Source organism: Microcaecilia unicolor, chromosome 7 (genome assembly GCF_901765095.1).
Source record: "Microcaecilia unicolor chromosome 7, aMicUni1.1, whole genome shotgun sequence".
Classification (NCBI taxonomy): domain Eukaryota; kingdom Metazoa; phylum Chordata; class Amphibia; order Gymnophiona; family Siphonopidae; genus Microcaecilia; species Microcaecilia unicolor.
The window spans coordinates 178,860,796-178,883,630 of record NC_044037.1 but is presented as its reverse complement, the minus strand read 5'-3'; the positions used below and the strand labels follow the sequence as shown (position 1 = coordinate 178,883,630).

Sequence of the window (22,835 nt, the reverse complement as noted above, 5' to 3'; positions counted from 1 at the left end):
CCACAAAACATCCAGTGATGGAACATTCCCCCCCCCCCCCCCCAAAGTCCACTGGGCCACTTAAAGTGCCGCCTCTTCTCCCTCCCCTCCCCCCGTGTAGCCCAACATTAAAATTCAATACCCCTTGTTCTGTTGGTTATTTTATCTGATAAAACCTTACCTTCTTCAGCATTTTTAAGCCAATCAACAAATTTTTTCATTTGTTCCAGGAACACACTTTTTCCTTTTGCAAGATGTGCATCCTTATACCACTTCAGGATAGGCTCCTCGCTCAGAACTTCAGCTGCAAGACAAGTTATTACAATGAAAACATTTAAGCAAGACTGGCCTAGTGGTTTGGTAGTAATGTTGTTCTTGTTCACTTTCCATGTGAAGGACTAGTGTTCCACTCTTGGGTAAGGTCTTATTCCCCTGGGCTGGCTAGGGACACTGCACAGGCAGCATTCACAGCTCCTGGTAGGTAGTCCCCAGTCTTCATACAACAGCAACACCTAGTAGCTTGATGTAGGGATCCTGAAGGAATGTTGATGCACTGCCCCAAACTGTGTGCCCCAAACTGTGTGATGTGCTAGAATCACTGGACCTAGAGATGGAAGTGGAAGGGGATATGAAAATAGGGGTGGGGGTGGGGAGAACTACTGGGCACTTGTCTATGAATGCTCCCAACACTATTAGCCAGTTCCATTTCTAACTGAGCTGGAAATCCAACAGGAGAAAGAAATTACTGGGCCAAACCCATTCCCAAACATTCTTTTCCCTTCTAGAAGAAAAAAAAAAATCCCAGTCATTCTTCATAGTAACTTGCAGAAACTCAAACTTTCCACTCACAGATCCTTTGGAAGAATCCCACTCATTTCACGATGACACTATAACCTAGTGGCCATATTCAAGCCTACATTAGCCAGGTTCTGAGAGCTGGTGATAGTGACTGGACTATATCTGGGGTAGAGGTAAAAAAGGAGGGGGGGGGGGGTGGAGATTCCTGGTAGCTGCAAATGAAAGTCCAAGATGCTACATCCCAGCCTTGGTTCTCAATGAGAAAGAAAGCCAGAACCCATAACAAAACATCGTTAATTCTTGTTAAACCAATTTGTAAGGAGCAATGGATTTGATAAACCACCTTTCTGTGTGTACAACCAAAGTGGTTTACATATACTATATGTCACGCTTCACTTATGATCAGTACAAGGTACCACCAGGAACAATGTTTTTAATACTAGAGCTTGTGTGTTCCTTACACAAACAGAGAAATGCTAGGTATAACACTTATGTAAAAACCCATTTCACCGATCAAAGGGTTTTTTGGTCTACTATATACATATGGGCTATCCAAGAACCCAGTTCACTGCTGTCCCACACACAGTAAGAATGTCCTCTAACAAATAAGAAGGAAAGAAAGAAGTACCTTTATAAAAAAGCACCACAATTTTCTGGAAGGATTTCATGAAATGAATGTTGTCATAACAGTACTCCTGGATCTTCAGCAGCAGTGTCAGCTCAGACTGACCTTGGGTAGTGAAGGCAGCGAGGAGAGGGCTGTATTGCTTTTAAAGGGGTGAATAAAAAAAGTGTCACTTAGAGAATTAAAACAAATGATTTTAAATAAACTGTTTAAACTGTAAGAACCCACATCCCTTTGGACTTTATATTATTGAAAATTAATGTATCCATTTTCAGCACCACTTATCCAGGTAGGAGCGACTTACCCGGATAAGTGCTGCTCACCAGTGCCGATCAGTAATTTTCAGATGCATTATCCGGATAATACTGCTGAAAAAACACCAACTACCCTAGCAGAGGAGAAGAAACTAAGGTGGAGTGGAGGAGTGGCCTAGTGGTTAGAGCACTGGTCTTGCAATCCAGAGGTGGCCGGTTCAATTCCCACTGCTGCTCCTTGTGATATTGGGCAAATCACTTAACCCTCCATTGCCTCAGGTACAAACTTAGATTTCTTGGGACAAAGAAATATCCAGTGAACCTGAATGTAACTCACCTTGAGCTACTACTGAAAAAAGGTGTGAGCAAAATCCAAATAAATAAAATAAATAAATAAGACAGTTACCCAGTTAAAGGCGATATTCAGTCTGCTAACCGGGTTATTTATTTATTTTTGTTACATTTGTACCCCGCGCTTTCCCACTCATGGCAGGCTCAATGCGGTAGGCAATGGAGGGTTAAGTGACTTGCCCAGAGTCACAAGGAGCTGCCTGTGTCGGGAATCGAACTCAGTTCCTCAGTTCCCCAGGACCAAAGTCCACCACCCTAACCACTAGGCCACTCCTCCAAAAAGGATACCAAAAAGGCTGTCTTGATTTTATCCAGGTAGGTATCCAGGTACCTGAATTAGTGCTGGTGGCTGTATACCTATATTGAGCATCTGTATCCAGGTATGGTCCAGATCTGAATATTCAGGTATAAAAAAAACAAACAAACCTACAGCAGCTGGCACTGCAAAAAAAATAAAAATAAAATAAAAATGCTGGCTGTCATGAGTTGAATATTGCCCCTTAAATGTCACAGAATGGATATCTTCCACTAAATGGTGGAAATAAATGTGACAAAAAAATGTCATAGCTGCCACATGAAACAAATTGCTACTGTATCCATCTCGTACCTTCAAATGCTTGATGGCTTGCTCCGTCACCAATTCTTCCTTTTTGTTCCACTCTACACAGCTCATTACACTAGTCCATACAATCCCAATCACAGTTTGCTCAGAAATGTTGTTTTTCTTCATCTCTTCTTTTACATACAAACTGATCTGGAAAGCAACATTTCAGGAATAAACATGTCTTATCATATAGTGTGACCCCATTGCAAGTCACGTTTGCTGGAAGTACAGATAAACAGTTCACAGAAACTTAGCTCCATGTGAAAAGGCTTTCCAGGTATTGAAATATAGTCTAGATTAGTTTCCTCTCTTACACAACTCACTCAAATGTAAATATACCTCTCCATCAAAAATTCTGCACAGTAAACAGGAAAAAAAAAGTGCACTGTTGATACAATGCAAGTGGAAACAACCTGGATCAAAATATGAAGCAGAAAGACTAGCATAAACTGAGGACAAATACTGGGTTGAAAACAGAAATGTTTTATGCTTTGAATTATTAAACCATAAATGAATAAAAAGAATTTTCAGCCTGTTCCTTTCAGGGAATAAAGTTAAAATTGATGTTGAGTCTTCTACATGTACTTACACAATCATAATTATGATACTGAATTAAGTCAATATACAAAAACATGGAACCATACCATAGTTATCTCCAAACTTAGTACAATTTTAATCCAGCTGCATTTCCCCATATTAAAAAAAAAATTCAGAAAGAACTATAATTTGGGTGAAAATGACCTGAAATGGCCCAGAAATCTCTACTGCTTTATAGGAATGCACCTAATGAAACTGATTATGAAGAGGCTCATGACTTTTGGTTCATACAGCATTTTATACTTTTCTTAAAAATTGACAAGCATTTGGAAAAAAGTGTATCTAGTCCCCCTCCCCTCAAAATCAGTATAGGAGCATTCATTTGTACAAGAGTATCTGCATTTAAAGCCTGCACACTTCAAGAATGTTACAGCATATATACAATACAAAAACACCCTACAAAAATGAACCAAAACTGCTTCCTTTTTGTAGGGGGAGGGATTTTTTTTGTAGTTTATTTCATACGTAAGTACATAAGTAAATAAGAATCGCCATGCTGCGACAGACCAAGGGTCCATCGCGCCCAGCACCCTGTCACCGACAGCGGCCAAAAGAACAAGCAATTTGTCCCGCCCATCCTAGAACTACTGCATTATTCCCTCGTCCATTCAATAACATTCTTTTTCTTCCAGGAAGCCATCCAACCCTTTTTTGAAGTCCGCTAAGTTAACCGCCTTAACCACCTTTTCCGGCAGCGAATTCCAGAGTTTAACTACGCGTTGAGTGAAGAAAAATGTCCTCAGATTCGTTTTAAATTTACCACACTGCAGCTTCATCGCATGCCCCCTTGTCCTAGTATTTTTGGAAAGTGTAAACAGATGATCCACATCGACCCGTTCCATTCCACTCATTATCTTATAGACCCTCTATCATATCTCCCCTCAGCCGCCTTTTCTCCAAGCTGAAGAGCCCCAGCCTCTTCAGCCTATCCTGATAAGGAAGTTGTCCCATCCCCTGTATCATCTTTGTCGCCCTTCTCTGCACCTTTTCCAATTCCACTATGTCTTTTTTGAGGCGTGGCGACCAGAATTGAACACAATACTCGATGCGGTAACACCATGGAGCAATACAATGGCAGAATAATATCTTTATTTTTGTTTTCAATTTGCTTTCCTAGCCGCAGCAGTACATTAAGCAGAAGTTTTCAACGTATCATCAATGATGACACCTAGATCCCCTTCTCGGTCCGTGACTCCCAACGCTGAACCTTGCATGACGTAGTTATACTTTGGGTTCCTCTTTCCCACATGCATCACTTTGCACTTGTTCACATTAAACATCATTTGCCATTTAGACGCCCAGTCTCCCAGTCTTGTAAGGTCCTCTTGTAGTTGTTCACAGTCTTCCCGCGATTTGACTACTTTGAATAACTTTGTGTCATCGGCAAATTTGATTACCTCACTAGTTACCCACATCTCTAGGTCATTTATGAATCTGTTAAACAGCAGAGGTCCCAGCACTAATCCCTGAGGGACCCCGCTAACTACCCTTCTTCTAAGGATTACTTTGAAGTGTACAGCATATATACAGACAGAATTGTACACTTAAGAAAAACTTGTGTATTAGAGGGCCAGAATTCATGCACACACACTGATGTTTGAAAATAACACTGCCCTAGTTATTTGTCTTCCCATATTTTCAACACTCAAATCATGGAGGTGTTCTTACATCCTTTAAGGGTTCTCCACGTGACATCTGTTCCTGCAGTTCTTTCTGCAGCTCCTTGCGAGCACCAATGGTCTGTTGATTCCGCACATACTCCGAGAGTTCCTTTAGTCCTGCATCAGTGAAGTATTTCGTGAAGTGTTCAACACTTTGCTTGTTGGCTGGAAAAAGTTCCTGAACATTTAAACAGATTGGGTTACGTTTGTGCCATATGGTGGGTTACAAGTACAATTGCTTTTATTTGTGTTGTGAAACAACTCACTTATGCTTATAACTGCCTACTCTAGAATCAAGTTTAATAAAACTGCTCATTAAAAAAGAAAATTGGTCCATAAACTCTTGGCACCATTAACTAGAATGCACTATGAAACATTTATACTCGTATGTATTTAGAAAGCTATTTCATAATCTTCATTTCTACTGCCTATACACTAGTTAGAACACTCTTAACAATTACACACAATACAGGGCTGATCTGATGGAGCACGGGTACTGCTGTATATTGTCTTACATTAGACTTGGTTTCTACTCATCAGGCCAAAAGGGGGTGGTGGGGGTGTTGGATTCAAGAAGCATCAAGGTCACAAAATAAGCACTCAGCAGTGCCATTTCTTACCATTAGTCTGTTGTCCATGTTGACTTTACGAAGACTAGCAGCCACTGCATTAATATCTTTTTCATTGATCCACGATTTAAAAAGCTTTACAGCAAAGGCTGCAGACACACCTAAACAAAAATGGAACAAAGACAGATGCTTTTAGGAGAAGAAATAAAATCAATTCCGAGCCTCTCTGCTGCAATTAGAAGCATGAAGACCTGTGCTAAGCCAAATTTAAGCTGGTGGTATGGTTTCCTCCTTACTCCAGTGATTCCTCTAAATAGCTGGTTACTCAACACTAGAAGCTGTAAAAGAAGCAAGCAGTGCACATTTTTGTGCTGTGGAACCAGGAGCTGGCTCAGTGATTATGACAATGGTCCTTTACTTCAAAAGTATGAACCTTTTCAAAACTTACTATCTGAACAGAATCAATGATTTTATTATCTCCAAACATATCTGAAATTAAACATGATCTACATCTCACAATAAGCTTGATGTACAATGATGCCTATACCTTCTAAAAATACACCCTTTCCTAGTCTTCCTTTCTAGTCTTGCACATTTGCCTACCATAGAAGGCTATGTGGTTTTCTGCCATCCTAGGTAGCTCATTGTTGACACCCCACCCCCTCACGTTATTTGTGCTTGGGGCTGGGAGCCTGGCTGATATCAAGCACAGTGGCAGCTCTAGCACAGTATACGTCCAAGCACTGATACCTCAATGTTCAGTTTCCTGCTCTATTCAGAACAGCGCCATAAAAATACTGCCAGAACAGCATGGGGAAGAACTCCCTAATGATCAGCGCTAACATGCAAATTTAGGTGAGTTAGCATTGATCATTAGGGACTTGAGTGCATGCCCAGGCACAATCCTCCCTGCAGAAGAGGTTTGAAAGGTCCAGGACTTTTCTCCAGCTGGAAAAACGCCTGGACATGTCAAATCTAAAGCCCTGGAGATCCGGTGGACCCCCAGAACCCCCCCTCCACCAAAAAAAAAAAAAAACATGTAAGGGCATGGAGGGCCGGTGGACCCCTCCAAAAAAGTAAAACCCCTGGTGGTCCAGTGGTACCGTCCCACCACCCATGAAAGCTAGCCCTGGTGGTCTAGCAGTGGACCCCCTCAACCCCATCTTAACTTCAAGAAGGAGGAGGAACTAGCATTCCCTCCCTGCTACTGCCAGGACGGGATGCCTTCTCAAAATAGTGGCGCTGACATTTTGAGGAGGTGCCCCGTCCCATCAGGAGGGAGGGGAATGCTAGTAGTAGCCTCTCCTCCTTCTTGAGGGTAAGATGGGATTGGAGAGAGGGGTCCACCTGGATTACCAGGGCTAGCCTTCGGAAGTTGGGGAAGGTCCCACTGCACCACCAGGGTTTTTACTTTTTTTTTGATGGGGGGTGGTGGTTACATCTTTAGGGGTCTAGGGGTCCACTGAACCTCCAAGGCTCTTATATGTGCTTGAGGGTGGGGTCCTGGGGTCCACTGGACCACCAGAGCTGTGATGGCTGGTCTCCTCTATTCCTCGCCTGCTCGGCAAACTCTAACGCCAGCTCTGAGCTGGCGTAGGGTTTGCTACAGGATGAGTGCCCTTGTTTGGTATGCTGCCTGCTGAGTATTAGGGAGGAACGCAAGAGACAATCTTTTGCATGCAATTTGTGTTCACAGCTGGCGAGCTTGTTTCATGATCTCACTGGCTCTGATCATTGTGTGCTGGCAAACGTGGGTGCAAACTCAGCACTAATAGCCTCTAGCGTGTTCTGATCTGGGCCTTACTGCGTACTCAATTTCTACACAGCACCTCTCCCAGCAGCAGGGACTGAGCATATAATCGATTACTGCTAATCCTCACTCATTGGCAGAGCTGCTAATTGTTCAAATTCAACAATTCTAGGCTCCCTTCCCACTTAGGTTAAGTACAGTAGTCAACTTGCAGGGATCAAGGAGGTGCCCAAGACTTTTTGTGTGTGTGTGTGTGTGTGTGTGGGGGAGGGGGGGGGGCTGTGAAAGGAGCAATGACACGGGAAAATTAGGTTCTTACCTTGGTAATTTTCTTTCATTTAGTCATAGCAGATGAATCCATTATGAGTGGGTTGTGTCCATCAACCAGCAGGGGGAGATAGAGAGCACTGAAAAACCATAGTGCCTCATGGCCAGCTAGCTCCATCTGCCTCTTCAGTATTTGAAGCTTCCAAAGCAGTGTTACACCGCAAAGCATAACAACTTGAACTTTCCTCACAGCGGATGAACGCCCCAAAAAACTGGAGCTATAACTCAAAGGAGGGAATGAACTCATCCTCCTGTAACTGAACATAAATACTGAAGACTGTTTTCCAACTTCTCCCAATGAGGGAACATATCTACAGGAAAAACTGAACATAAAAGTAACATGAATCACACAATGAACCACCGAGGGAGGGCTCATGGATTCATCTGCTATGACTAAAAGGAAAGAAAATTACCAAGGTAAGAACCTAATTTTCTCTTCCTTGTCATCAAGCAGATGAATCCATTACGAGTGGGATGTATCAAAGCAATCCCTAGATAGGGTGGGAACAAGCCACACCACGCGCCAGCACTTGTGCTCCAAAATGCGCGTCTCTCCTGGCAGCCACATCCAGCCTGTAATGTCGGGCACAAGAGAGCTTCGAAGCCCAAGTAGCTGCACTACATATCTCTTGAAGAGAGAGTGCTCCAGCTTCAGCCCAAGAAGAGGAAATCGCTCTTGTGGAATGTGCCTTAAAGGCTTCAGGCGGAGGCCGGCCAGATAACAGATATGCTGAAAAGATAGCTTCTTTGAGCCAACGGGCTATAGTGGCCTTAGACTCTAGAGACCCTCTGCGCGGACCTGACAAAAGAACAAAAAGATGGTCAGAGGTCCTGAAGGTATTTGACATGCGCAGATATTGCAACAGAGCCCTTCGCACATCCAGAAGTTGCAACTGCCCATAGGCTTCTGGAAACTCCTCTTTAGAAAAAGAGGGCAGGTAAATAGGCTGGTTTAGGTGAAACGCTGAAACCACCTTAGGCATGAAGGAAGGCACCGTACGTACCATTACTCCAGACTCTGAGAATTGCAGAAATGGGTCTCGACAGGACAGCGCCTGGAGCTCAGATACCCGTCTTGCCGATGTCACAGCCACCAAAAAGACCGTCTTTAAGGTCACAGCCTTCTCCGAAGCTCACCTAAGCAGCTCGAAGGGCGAACACTGAAGGGCCTTTAAAACTAACCCCAGGTTCCAGGCCGGACACGGGGCCCCAATGGGAGGACGGAGCCAAAGCACCCCTCTAAGAAACCGTGTCACATCAGGGCAAGCAGCCAGAGAGAGGCCAGCGACCTTCCCTCGAAAAAATGCTAAGGCTGCCACTTGAACACGCAGGGAATTATAGGCCAAGCCTTTTTGTAAACCACCCTGCAAGAAGTCAAGTATCGGCGAGACAGAAGCCCGCATGGGTGTGATCGCTTTAGAAGCGCACCAAGCCTCAAATTGGTGCCAAATCCTGGCATAAGCCACGGAAGTGGAACGCTTGCGGGCCTGTAGGAGAGTGAAAATGACTTTACTGGAATATCCCTCGTCTCTCAATTGCGCCCTCTCAATAGCCATGCCGTAAGACCAAAGCGGTAGGCGTCCTCCATGGTCACCGGGCCCTGTGACAACAGGTGTGGTACCAGAGGTAGCGGCAGGGGATCCTCTACCAGCATCCGCCGAAGGTCCGCATACCACGGCCTCCTGGGCCAATCCAGAGCAATGAGAACCACCTCTCCTTGGTGGAGCCGAATCTGCAGGAGTACTCGCCCTATCGAGGGAACACATACAGGAGGCCCTGAGGCCAGGGTTGAGCCAAAGCATCCAATCCTGCCGAGCGAGGATCTCTCAGTCTGCTGTGGAAGCACGGGACTTTGGCATTTGTGCTTGACGCCATAAGATCCATTACGGGCTTTCCCCATTTGGCACATATCTGCAGGAATACTTCGTCTGCAATTCCCACTCCGCTCGGTTGATTTGATTCCTGCTCAGTTAATCGGCTTGCACGTTGCTCTGACCTGCAATATGAGCTGCTGAAAGAAACTGCAAATGAAGCTCGGCCCAGTGGCAAATCTGCGCGTCCTGCGCTGCTAGTGCAATGCACTGAGTGCCTCCTTGGCGATTTATGTAGGCCACTGCTGTCGTGTTGTCCGACAGAACTCTGACAGCCAACCCTTCCAGAGTCAATTAAAAGGCCAGAAGCGTCTGGAAAATCGCTTTCAACTCCAAGCGATTGATGGACCACTCCGACTCCTTGGGTGTCCAAAGACCCTGGGGGCATGCCTTCCCTGGCAATGTACACCCCAGCCCTTCAGGCTGGCATCTTGTAACCACCAGGCACCAATTGGGGAGTGCTAGCGGCATTCCTCGCCGCAGCATGCTGTCTGAGAGCCACCACTCCATACTGAGCCGGGCCGCAGGGAGTCACGTTGAGTCTGCATTGATAATCCTGAGATATAGGAGACCACCATTGAAGCACGGAACACTGCAGAGGTCTCAGGTGCGCTCTCGCCCAAGGCACCACTTCCAAAGTGGCCGTCATCGACCCCAACAGCTGGACTATGTCCCAAGCTCGCGGGCGAGGCATCCTCAGGAGTAGACGGACCTGGTTCTGAAGCTTGCACCGCCTTTGCTCGGGTAGGAAGACCATCCCTGAAGCTGTATTGAACCGGACCCCCAAATATTCTAGAGATTGAGAGGGGATCAGGTGACTTTTGGCTATATTGACAACCCAGCCCAGAGATTGCAGTACTGAGACCACTCTGGCTGTAACCTGATGACTCTTCTGCAGAGTCTGCTCTGATAAGCCAGTCGTCTAGGTACGGGTGAACCCGGATACAATCTCACCTGAGAAAAGCAGCTACTACCACCATTACCTTGGAAAAGGTTCAGGGAGCTGTGGTGAGACCAAAAGGGAAAACATTTCCAGTTTCGGGCCTTGCCATCACCGCAAAATGCAGAAACCTCTGGTGCGGGGGCCAAATTGGAATGTGCAAGTAAGCTTCTTTCAGGTCCAGAGACGTGAGAAATTCTCCTGGCTGTACCGCCGCTATGACGGAGCGCAGGGTTTCCATGTGAAAATGCCGCACGTTCAGATATTTTTTGACTTCTTTTAAGTCTAGGATAGGCCGAAAAGACCCTCCTTTTCACGGCACCACGAAGTAAATGGAGTAACAGCCAGAGCCGCATTCAGCGGGAGGCATGGGGGAAACCACCCCTATGTGAATCAAGCCTTGCAAGGTCTCCTCTACCGCTGCCCGTTTGGCGGCAGAACTGCATCGGGACTCCACAAACACGTCTCTTATCAGGGCATTGAATTCTATTCTGTAGCCTTCTCTGATCAGGTCCAAGACCCACTGATCTGAGGTAATCTTGGCCCACTCCTCGAGAAAGAGGGAAAGTCATCCCTGCTATCACAGGAATCGAGGAGGGGGCTGGTGCACCATCGAGAGGGTCGCCCTTGAACTCCAGGTCTTGAGCCTGCTGCTGCGGAACGTCTGTCTGAGCAAAAGGAGTTCCTCTGCTGAAAACGGCCACGCGAAGTGAACCCAGCAGAACACCCCAGGCGGTACCTTCTAGCTTCACGGAAGCGAGGTCTGTAAGAGGAGGGAATCGCCTGACCCTTGGAAGAAGGCTGCGGCCTATCCTCGGGTAAGTGCTGGGGTTTGGCATCCCCCAGGCCTTTTACAATTTTCTCCAACTCCTCACCAAACAGGAGAAGGCCTTGAAAGGGCAACTTCACCAACCTTTGCTTAGAGGACATGTCAGCTGCCCAATGCCGTAGCCATAGAAGACGGCGAGCCGCCACCGCTACAGCCATCTGTTTAGCCGAAGCTCTGACCAGATCATAAAGGGCGTCAGCCAAAAAAAGACAAGGCTGACTCCATCTGCGGTGCCACCTCCGTAAAGGGCTCCGCTCTATCTCCGGGCTGTTCGACTGCCTGTTGTAACAAAGCAAGGCAGGCTCGGGCAGCGTAGCAGCTGCATGCAGATGCCCGTAAGGATAGGCCTGAAATTTCAAAGGACCGTTTCATAGCTGCCTCCAGGAGACGGTCCGGCATGGCCTTCAGGGCAACTCCTCCTTCCACTGGGAGGGTAGTTTTCTTTGTCACAGCCATGACTAGGGCATCCACTTTAGGCACTGCTAGGTGCACCAAATGCTCAGAGCGTATAATTGCCCCATAGCCCTGGCGACTTTCAAAGGCCCCTCAGGGTCAGCCCATTGAGCCATGGAGTCATGCAAAGGAAAGGCTCGAGCAGGCTTCTTAGTACTTGCCATCCTCGGATTACCGGAGGAGGTCTCAGTACTCCCAGTGTCTTCTACAGAGAGGACCTGCAAGGCATCAGTAAATAAGCGCTGGCAGCTCATCGCGGTGGAAAATCCTCACCGCGGAAGGCTCATCTGGATCCGGTAGCAATCCTGCACCTTCTTCTGGCTCTCCAGACCACGAAGGCCTGCCAGACCCCTCAGAGTCCTCACATCCCGACTGGGGGGGGGGGGGGGGGGGTGCGCCACTCTCCGAAGGGGAATCCACCCTTCTGCGCTTGTCTTGCGGCCATCTGTCAGGGGAAAACGCGCCTGACTAAGCCAAGGCCAGACTCCACTGGAGGGGATACAGAAAGCAGGGCCGCAGGAGATCCCTGCGGAAGAGCTCTTTTTAACATGTATGCATTATGCAGCAATAAAACAAATTCAGGGGAAATGGCTCACCCTGGCCTCCCGGTTCCAGTCCGGGGGAAACAGCTCTTTTATTAGCCTCTACACGAGGCGCCCCTCCAGGCTCAAACCCCTCCGCCTCAGCGGGGGTCACGTCATGCTGCTCCAAAATGGCGCCCGCTGCCAGTTCCACGGAGCGGTAAGGAACATCGCTCGCCATGCTCGGTCCGGCTCTACCGTCTGAAAAGCACGCCTTACAGAGCCCCGCTGCAGATTTGCGCTTGCCACAAACGGAACAGCGCTTAACTTTCTCAGCAGCCATCACCGAAAGCAGCGGAAATTCAAAATGGCGGATTTGCGCTAAAATCGTCCTGAACGTGGGCCCTCCCCGGAGGAGCTACAAAATGCTCTTACCTCACCAGACCGAGTCTCCGAGCTCCAGTCAGGCTGCACAATCAGAAGAAAACCTCTTTTCTGGGATCGCAGCGCCAAAGCGCGACGTGACTTTTTTTTTTTTTTTTTTTTTAACGCTGTGAGGAAAGTTTGAGGCAACAGCGAAAAAGGCAAATTTCCAACTCCAGAGGATCAGTAGCGTGGGAAAGGCAGGGAAAGGGCGAACCTATGTGCCTGCATCCACAGCGTGGGCAAAGACAGGGACATGGCTTGCCTATTTGTCTACTTCCACATCGGGGGCCGGGTAAGGCAGGAAAAGGGCTAACCTATTTGCCTTTAAAGTGGGCACCATCAGCCACAACACCCCTGCTACAACTGGCAAAAGCACAGGAGCCACCCCAGGCAGATTTTCTGAAGGAGCTTGAACAAGCTGCAACCACCCTGCTGGGGAGATAGAGAATACTGGAGAGGCACATGGAGCAAGCTGGCCATGAGGCACTATGGTTTTTCAGTGCTCTCTATCTCCCCCTGCTGGTTGATGGACACAACCCACTCGTAATGGATTCATCTGCTTGATGACAAGGAAATGGTAGATTGATTCTGCTATCTTGTAAGACAACCTGGGATGCATGTACGATAGTACCAGTCCTGTATACAGAGCTATACTGTGCATTCCAAGAACCTACTAGCCAACATCCTGCCTTGTTGTGGCTCCACTTATTGTAGAAATAATATTCTTGTAATAATTACCTTCTTTAACCAAGTTTTCATTATACAGACTGTTAAGAATAGATGCAGAAAGATTTCCGCTGGCCAGAAGAATACCGGTCAACATGGCCAGTTTGTTCCGCTCAGATTCGGAAAAACCCTTTAGAAACAGCAACAACTGCAAAACACAAAGTTAAATTCAAGCAAAAAACACAATCTATCTTTCCTTTTAGGATATCAAAATTTCAAGCAAGCACATATTAACATTATATGGCAGATTACCTCAATACCGGTCTCATCTGTTCAAGTGGCAATCATTCCTAATTCTACCATGAGACAAGGCATCTACCAACACTTAAATGTAACTGAGTGCAGATGGCTTCCTCTTTTTGTCTTGGCTGTCAAAGCTAATGTATCACTAGACTGAAAAAAAAGTCAACATAGCATTTAACTTGTATAATGAGCTTATGTAAATTGTATTATGTTTCAGTCTATAAACTTAACGCATCAGTAAACAGTTTACTTTTACTAGTAAAAGCCCTCCAGTGCTTCTGACCACACTAGCAACTCATTTTAATTGAAGTTTGATTGTTGTATATGGACCCCTTGCCCCTTTCTCACTTCTGATTATGTTATGGAATTGAACATTTAGAAAAGATATTTTTGTGCATAGTGCCTCAGTTGTATTGTCTCCCATTGGGGATTTAGCAATTGAAAATATATGTTAGCTTTTCAGAGGCTGAAAGCTTGGCTATTGAAGTCTTTGGGTCTTAACATTTTTATCATGTACTTTGTTTCCTTATTGCCCACACCAGACCAGTCCAGATGAGTGGTTTATATTCCCCTGCAGGCAGAGAAAAACAAAGTCTCAGAGCTGACTTCACTCTCTTTACAGGGGGCTGGTGCTGCCTTCAGCTCCTCAGCATTTCTCTGACTCCAGCAGATGGTGCAGGCCGAGTAGGGTGCTCCTGGCAAGGTCAGAGGTCCCGATTTCCAGTGCTACAGAGACCAAGTCCAGGGACACTGGGGGCATGGCAGAACCCCTACACCTCCAGTTCTGCAAGCTAGTATTTCAGCAGGCAGCCTCACAGGCATTGAGCTATTTCCTCCCCTCTCCCAGCTAGGGGAGCAATAATGAGAACAACCTGCAGAACCAAATGTCTGCCCCTCTACATAAATGAACTTTTCCAGAGTAACTCTAATGCCAAATTTGGCTTGTAATATCTGAAACATTGCTCCAGCTTGAGAATATTTAAAAGGGAAAAAAAAATTCCTGCTTGGTCAATCAACCGTGCCTTCAAAATCTGTTTTGAGCCCTTCCTAGCCCTAATCAGTGTCCATGCACAGAAACAATCACAGGTTGACCTCAGCAATGTCTGAGACAATATAGCATTCCACCAACTGGGGTAAGAAGAGGAGATAGCTGGTTCAGCAGAGAACCTGCCTCAGTGGGGAGTAGAGAGTTGCACGGGGACAGAAATCTTACCCATCCCCGCCCGTACCTGCTGGAATCTTACCCGTCCCCATCCATCCCCACTGGAATCTTACCCATCCCCACCCATCCCCGCAAAAATTTAAACCATCCCAACCCGTCCCCACCCGTCCCCGCAAGAATTTAACCCATCCCCACCCATCCCCGTAAGAATTTAATAGTACATAAAAGAAAGATCCAGTCAGCTCCCTCAGTCTCTTTCTGGATTTGAGCCACAGCACTGTAGGCAAGGAAGGAACGGAAGTTGGAACACTCTGGTGCCCACATGTAAGATTTGTCTCTGATTCACTGGCAGTGTGTGCTGAGAGGCTGCCACATGCACGCGCCAGTAGGTCAGGTGACATCTGATTCTCGTGCCTGTGTCAGAGCTGAGGTCTGTGCACCAGCCTGGGAGCAAAGAGGATTAATAGTAACAAAGTAAGTGACAGCAAATAGACCTGAACGGTCCATCCACTCTGCCCAATAGTCACACTCATGATCAATTCATCATTAAATCAACGAGTGTGATATTATATACTTGATTATGGTCTTTCTTTCGTGTTTCTGGAACAAAGACCACAGAAGTCTATCTGGCCCCATCCTTATGTTCCAACTGCTGGAGTTGCCATCGAAGCCCACTCCAGCCTATTCATGTTCTCATTTGTGGGACACAGACCGTAAAAGTCTGTCCAGCACTGTCCTCGTGTTCCAGCCACTGAAGTTGCTGTCTAAGCCCTTTCCAGCCCATCCTACACCAGATTGCCATGTATGAGACACAGACCATACAAGGTATCAGCTCTAGTTCATCACAGTCAGAGTTGCCATCTAAGTGTCACTTGACATATCCACACACATGCAGCCATTTAAGGTTAGCTTTTATATAACTTCCATTTTCTAATTAGAGATCCTCTGTGTTCATCCCACGCCTTTTTGAATTCTGTCATCATTTGTGACTCTACCACCTCCTTAATGGAAGACTTTCCACATTTATGCTGTTAAAGCAAGGAAGAAGAGGAGGTGGAGGAGACAGCACTCAAATAAATTGGTATTCGGTAGATGAGAGGCTGGTGCAGGTGCAGCTTACACTTCCACGGGAAGCCCACAGAACTGGTTCCATCCCCGCGGGAACCCCGCAGGAACTGCCTCCGTCCCCGCGGGAACCCCGCAGAACTGGTTCCATCCCCGCGGGAACCCCGCAGAACTGCTTCCTGTCCCCGTGGGAACCCCGCAGGAACTGCCCCCGTCCCCGCGGGAATCCTGCGGGTTCCGCGGGATTCCCGCGGGGACGGAAGCCGTGCAGCTCTCTAGTGGGGAGGCTGTTGGGAGATCTCTATACAAGACCAAAAACTTGTGGGCAGATTAAATGGCTGGTTGAGTCCTGCATGATGGAGAGTGATGCTAATTGTATTGGAACTTTATGAACCGAAATTCAGAGGCTGGTTGAACTTTTAGGAAGACCACCCACCCATACTAGTCTTGGTTGGTCTGAATTAAGACTGCATGCACAATTCTATTCAGGTAGCTCTCTCCATTCCTCAGGGAGATAGTCCTGAACACTTGGTTTGACTGGGACAGACCATTCCTTGTTGCAAGCTGCTGAGTTATGGCTGTGCTCCTTTACAGAACAGTCTTCTCAACAGGTGATCAGATACTACCCAGGGGGACTTCTCTTCACCTTCAGTGTAGGCTTCAGGAGCAATGTTAGGTTTTGCAGTGGGGCACAGGGGGTTTTGAAGTGTTGAGTCTACTTGTTCTCGGGGTCCCCATGCAGAACACTTCTCAGGTAGTTCCTGCATGGATACCCAGGGAAATTCCTTCCAAGAATTACCACCAGATATTTTTCAAATTCAGTACCTTGGATCCCTCACCTAACTTAACACTCCCTGATGGTCTAGTGGCCTCTTCGGAGGCAGAAAGAACCCTGTTTCCTGCCTGCTGCCGCCACTCTCTGGCTGGGCGCTTCTTCAAGCGGTAATTTTGTGAGGCTGTCGCAGGAAGTCTAGGTGGCCATTTGCAAGAAGCGGTGGTACCAACTCAGAGCAGCAGTAGTGGGCAGGAAAGTGTCAAGTTTTTTTCCTGCCCCAGAGGTACTCTCAATGCAGCTCCTCATCATAGTTTCCCGGTGAATGTGGGCTGGAAACAACTATGGCTGGGATGTGGGTGCAGCGGGGGCTCGAAGAAACAAAAACTATGGATGATGTGTGGGTGTGGCGGGGGGGGGGGGGGGGCTATAAAAAAGGTGGATGCTACAGGTGCTGGGAAGGGGGTTGGGAATAATATAGACTGTGTATAGGGAGGGGGGCTTTAACATTGCTTAAATTATGACAAAATGGAGAATTTTGTGCGCAGATTTTCTTGTGCAGAATTCAGCAGGAGTAAATCAATGGTATGAAGCATTTCTTCTGCAGAGTGATGGACAGGTTTGTGTGACAATCCAAGAAGCAGAGCAAAGTGCCATATTTTTATTGCCTCTTGACATGGGAGAAGTCGGTCCCTCCTTTGCTCGTTGATGCAAATGCATCACCACTTAAAGCGAATGCTACATACCTGTAGAAGGTATTCTCCGAGGACAGCAGGCTGATTGTTCTCACTGATGGGTGACGTCCACGGCAGCCCCTCCAATCGGAATCTTCACTAGCAAAGTCCTTTGCTAGTCCTCGCGCGCCCGCGCGCACCGCGGATGCGCGGCCGTCTTCCCGCCCGAAACCGGCTCGAGCCGGCCAGTCCAGTATGCAGCAAGACAATACAAGGGAAGACACAACTCCAAAGGGGAGGCGGGCGGGTTTGTGAGAACAATCAGCCTGCTGTCCTCGGAGAATACCTTCTACAGGTATGTAGCATTCGCTTTCTCCGAGGACAAGCAGGCTGCTTGTTCTCACTGATGGGGTATCCCTAGCCCCCAGGCTCACTCAAAACAACAACCATGGTCAATTGGGCCTCGCAACGGCGAGGACATAACTGAGATTGACCTAAAAAATTTACCAACTAACAGAGTGCAGCCTGGAACAGAACAAACAGGGCCCTCGGGGGGTGGAGTTGGATCCTAAAGCCCAAACAGGTTCTGAAGAACTGACTGTCGCGTCGGGAATCCTGCTGCAGGCAGTAATGAGATGTGAATGTGTGGACAGATGACCATGTCGCAGCTTTGCAAATTTCTTCAATGGAGGCTGACTTCAAGTGGGCTACCGACGCAGCCATGGCTCTAACATTATGAGCCGTGACATGACCCTCAAGAGCCAGCCCCGCCTGGGCGTAAGTGAAGGAAATGCAATCTGCTAGCCAATTGGATATGGTGCGTTTCCCCACAGCCACTCCCCTCCTGTTGGGATCAAAAGAAACAAACAATTGGGCGGACTGTCTGTTGGGCTGTGTCCGCTCCAGGTAGAAGGCCAATGCTCTCTTGCAGTCCAATGTGTGCAGCTGACGTTCAGCAGGGCAGGAATGAGGACGGGGAAAGAATGTTGGCAAGACAATTGACTGGTTCAGATGGAACTCCGACACAACCTTTGGCAAGAACTTAGGGTGAGTGCGGAGGACTACTCTGTTATGATGAAATTTGGTGTAAGGGGCCTGGGCTACCAGGGCCTGAAGCTCACTGACTCTACGAGCTGAAGAAACTGCCACCAAGAAAATGACCTTCCAGGTCAAGTACTTCAGATGGCAGGAATTCAGTGGCTCAAAAGGAGGTTTCATCAGCTGGGTGAGAACGACATTGAGATCCCATGACACTGTAGGAGGCTTGACAGGGGGCTTTGACAAAAGCAAACCTCTCATGAAGCGAACAACTAAAGGCTGTCCTGAGATCGGCTTACCTTCCACACGGTAATGGTATGCACTGATTGCACTAAGGTGAACCCTTACAGAGTTGGTCTTTAGACCAGACTCAGACAGGTGCAGAAGGTATTCAAGCAGGGTCTGTGTAGGACAAGAGCAAGGATCTAGGGCCTTGCTGTCACACCAGACGGCAAACCTCCTCCACAGAAAGAAGTAACTCCTCTTGGTGGAATCTTTCCTGGAAGCAAGCAAGACACGGGAGACACCCTCTGACAGACCCAAAGAGGCAAAGTCTACGCTCTCAACATCCAGGCCGTGAGAGCCAGGGACCGGAGGCTGGGATGCAGAAGAGCCCCTTCGTCCTGCGTGATGAGGGTCGGAAAACACTCCAATCTCCACGGTTCTTCGGAGGATAACTCCAGAAGAAGAGGGAACCAGATCTGACGCGGCCAAAAAGGAGCAATCAGAATCATGGTGCCTCGGTCTTGCTTGAGTTTCAACAAAGTCTTCCCCACCAGAGGAATGGGAGGATAAGCATACAGCAGACCCTCCCCCCAATCCAGGAGGAAGGCATCCGATGCCAGTCTGCCGTGGGCCTGAAGCCTGGAACAGAACTGAGGGACTTTGTGGTTGGCTCGAGATGCGAAGAGATCCACCAAGGGGGTGCCCCACACTTGGAAGATCTGGCGCACCACTCGGGAGTTGAGCGACCACTCGTGAGGTTGCATAATCCTGCTCAGTCTGTCGGCCAGACTGTTTACGCCTGCCAGGTATGTGGCTTGGAGCACCACGCCGTGACGGCGAGCCCAGAGCCACATGCTGACGGCTTCCTGACACAGGGGGTGAGATCCGGTGCCCCCCTGCTTGTTGACATAGTACATGGCAACCTGGTTGTCTGTCTGAATTTGGATAATTTGATGGGACAGCCGATCTCTGAAAGCCTTCAGAGCGTTCCAGATCGCTCGCAACTCCAGAAGATTGATCTGTAGATCGCGTTCCTGGAGGGACCAGCTTCCTTGGGTGTGAAGCCCATCGACATGAGCTCCCCATCCCAGGAGAGACGCATCCGTGGTCAGCACTTTTTGTGGCTGAGGAATTTGGAAAGGACGTCCCAGAGTCAAATTGGACCACATCGTCCACCAGTACAGGGATTCGAGAAAACTCGTGGATAGGTGGATCACGTCTTCTAGATCCCCAGCAGCCTGAAACCATTGGGAAGCTAGGGTCCATTGAGCAGATCTCAGGTGAAGGCGGGCCATGGGAGTCACATGAACTGTGGAGGCCATGTGGCCCAGCAATCTCAACATCTGCCGAGCTGTGATCTGCTGGGACGCTCGCACCCGCGAGACGAGGGACAACAAGTTGTTGGCTCTCGCCTCTGGGAGATAGGCGCGAGCCGTCCGAGAATCCAGCAGAGCTCCTATGAATTCGAGTCTCTGCGTTGGGAGAAGATGGGACTTTGGGTAATTTATCACAAACCCCAGTAGCTCCAGGAGGCGAATAGTCATCTGCATGGACTGCAGGGCTCCTGCCTCGGACGTGTTCTTCACCAGCCAATCGTTGAGATATGGGAACACGTGCACCCCCAGCCTGCGAAGTGCTGCTGCTACGACAGCCAAGCACTTTGTGAACACCCTGGGCGCAGAGGCGAGCCCAAAGGGTAGCACACAGTACTGGAAGTGACGTGTGCCCAGCTGAAATCGCAGATACTGTCTGTGAGCTGGCAGTATCGGGATGTGTGTGTAGGCATCCTTCAAGTCCAGAGAGCATAGCCAATCGTTTTCCTGAATCATGGGAAGAAGGGTGCCCAGGGAAAGCATCCTGAACTTTTCTTTGACCAGATATTTGTTCAGGGCCCTTAGGTCTAGGATGGGACGCATTCCCCCTGTTTTCTTTTCCACAAGGAAGTACCTGGAATAGAATCCCAGCCCTTCTTGCCCGGATGGCACGGGCATCGACCGCATTGGCGCTGAGAAGGGCGGAGAGTTCCTCTGCAAGTACCTGCTTGTGCTGGAAGCTGTAAGACTGAGCTCCCGGTGGACAATTTGGAGGTTTTGAGGCCAAATTGAGGGTGTATCCTTGCCGGACTATTTGGAGAACCCACTGATCGGAGGTTATGAGAGGCCACCTTTGGTGAAAAGCTTTCAACCTCCCTCCGACTGGCAGGTCGCCCGGCACGGACACTTGGATGTCGGCTATGCTCTGCTGGAGCCAGTCAAAAGCTCGCCCCTTGCTTTTGCTGGGGAGCCGAGGGGCCTTGCTGAGTCGCACGCTGCTGACGAGAGCGAGCGCGCTGGGGCTTAGCCTGGGCCGCAGGCTGTCGAGAAGGAGGATTGTACCTATGCTTGCCAGAAGAGTAGGGACCAGTCTTCCTTCCCCCGAAAAATCTTCTACCTGTGGAGGTAGATGCTGAAGGCTGCCGGCGGGAGAACTTGTCGAATGCGGTATCCCGCTGGTGGAGATGCTCTACCACCTGCTCGACCTTCTCTCCAAAAATATTGTCCGCACGGCAAGGCGAGTCCGCAATCCGCTGCTGGAGTCTATTCTCCAGGTCGGAGGCACGCAGCCATGAGAGCCTGCGCATCACCACACCTTGAGCAGCGGCCCTGGACGCAACATCAAAGGTGTCATACACCCCTCTGGCCAGGAATTTTCTGCACGCCTTCAGCTGCCTGACCACCTCCTGAAACGGCTTGGCTTGCTCAGGGGGGAGCGCATCAACCAAGCCCGCCAACTGCCGCACATTGTTCCGCATGTGTATGCTCGTGTAGAGCTGGTAAGACTGGATTTTGGCCACGAGCATAGAAGAATGGTAGGCCTTCCTCCCAAAGGAGTCTAAGGTTCTAGAGTCTTTGCCCGGGGGCGCCGAAGCATGCTCCCTAGAACTCTTAGCCTTCTTTAGGGCCAGATCCACAACTCCAGAGTCATGAGGCAACTGGGTGCGCATCAGCTCTGGGTCCCCCATGGATCCGGTACTGGGACTCGATCTTCTTGGGAATGTGGGGATTAGTTAGTGGCTTGGTCCAGTTCGCAAGCAATGTCTTTTTTAGGACATGGTGCAAGGGAACAGTGGACGCTTCCTTAGGTGGAGAAGGATAGTCCAGGAGCTCAAACATTTCAGCCCTGGGCTCGTCCTCCACAACCACCGGGAAGGGGATGGCCGTAGACATCTCCCGGACAAAGGAAGCGAAAGACAGACTCTCAGGAGGAGAAAGCTGTCTTTCAGGAGAGGGAGTGGGATCGGAAGGAAGACCCTCAGACTCCTCGTCAGAGAAATATCTGGGGTCCTCTTCCTCTTCCCACGAGGCCTCACCCTCGGTGTCAGACACAAGTTCACGGACCTGTGTCTGCAACCGTGCCCGACTCGACTCCGTGGAGCCATGTCCACGATGGGGGCGTCGAGAGGTAGACTCCCTCGCCCGCATCGGCGAAGCTCCCTCCGCCGACGTAGTCGGGGAGCCCTCCTGGGAGGTGGCCGCAGTCGGCACCGCATGCGGTACCGACGTCGGGGACCTCACCCCGGGCGATGGGCCAGCCGGCGCCGCGCTCGACGGTACCAGAGGCGCAAGCACCGCCGGTACCGGAGGGGTAGGGCGCAACAGCTCTCCCAGGATCTCTGGGAGAACGGCCCGGAGGCTCTCGTTCAGAGCGGCTGCAGAGAAAGGCAGAGAGGTCGATGCAGGCGTCGACGTCAGAACCTGTTCCGGGCGTGGAGGCTGTTCCGGGCTGTCCAGAGTGGAGCGCATCGACACCTCCTGAACAGAGGGTGAGCGGTCCTCTCGGTGCCGATGCCTGCTGGGTGCCGACTCCCTCGGCGACCCAGAGCTCTCGGTGCCGACGCGGGGAGGAGACCGGTGTCGATGCTTCTTCGACTTCTTCCGAAGCATGTCACCGGAGCTCCCCGGCACCGACGAGGAGGACGTAGAATCCAGTCGTCGCTTCCTCGGGGCTGAGGCCGAAGGAGGTCGATCTCGGGGGGGCTGTACCGCAGGAGCCCTCAGGGTAGGGGGAGACCCACCCGAAGGCTCACCGCCACCAGCAGGGGAATGGACAGCCCTCACCTGCACTCCAGACGATGCACCACCGTCCGACGACATCAGCAGACGAGGTCCCGGTACCACCGACGTCGATGCAGCTATCCGATGTCTCGGCGCCGATGCAGAGGGCCGATGCCTCGATGCACTCGATGCACTGGCGGCCGAGGATGAAGGTCTGGACGCTGACGACGTCGATGCACTCGATGAGCTTGGTGTCGATGCCGACGAAGAGCCCGAGAACAAAACGTTCCACTGGGCCACTCTCGCTACCTGAGTCCGCCTTTGTAACAGGGAACACAGAC

At 49.3% G+C, this 22,835-nt stretch overlaps 1 protein-coding gene across 1 annotated transcript in view; it reads right to left on the bottom strand.

Annotated features, from left to right (window-relative positions):
• The window catches only part of BZW1 (basic leucine zipper and W2 domains 1), a 124,346-nt gene that overhangs the window by 22,297 nt on the left and 79,214 nt on the right, over positions 1-22,835 (bottom strand). The window contains exons 6-11 of the mRNA XM_030208793.1: positions 13,294-13,429; positions 5,490-5,599; positions 4,877-5,047; positions 2,615-2,761; positions 1,406-1,544; positions 161-283 (exon numbers count right to left, since the gene is read on the bottom strand). Of these exons, the coding sequence (XP_030064653.1) occupies positions 161-283; positions 1,406-1,544; positions 2,615-2,761; positions 4,877-5,047; positions 5,490-5,599; positions 13,294-13,429 (826 nt within the window). The remainder of the gene's footprint in view (positions 1-160; positions 284-1,405; positions 1,545-2,614; positions 2,762-4,876; positions 5,048-5,489; positions 5,600-13,293; positions 13,430-22,835) is intronic.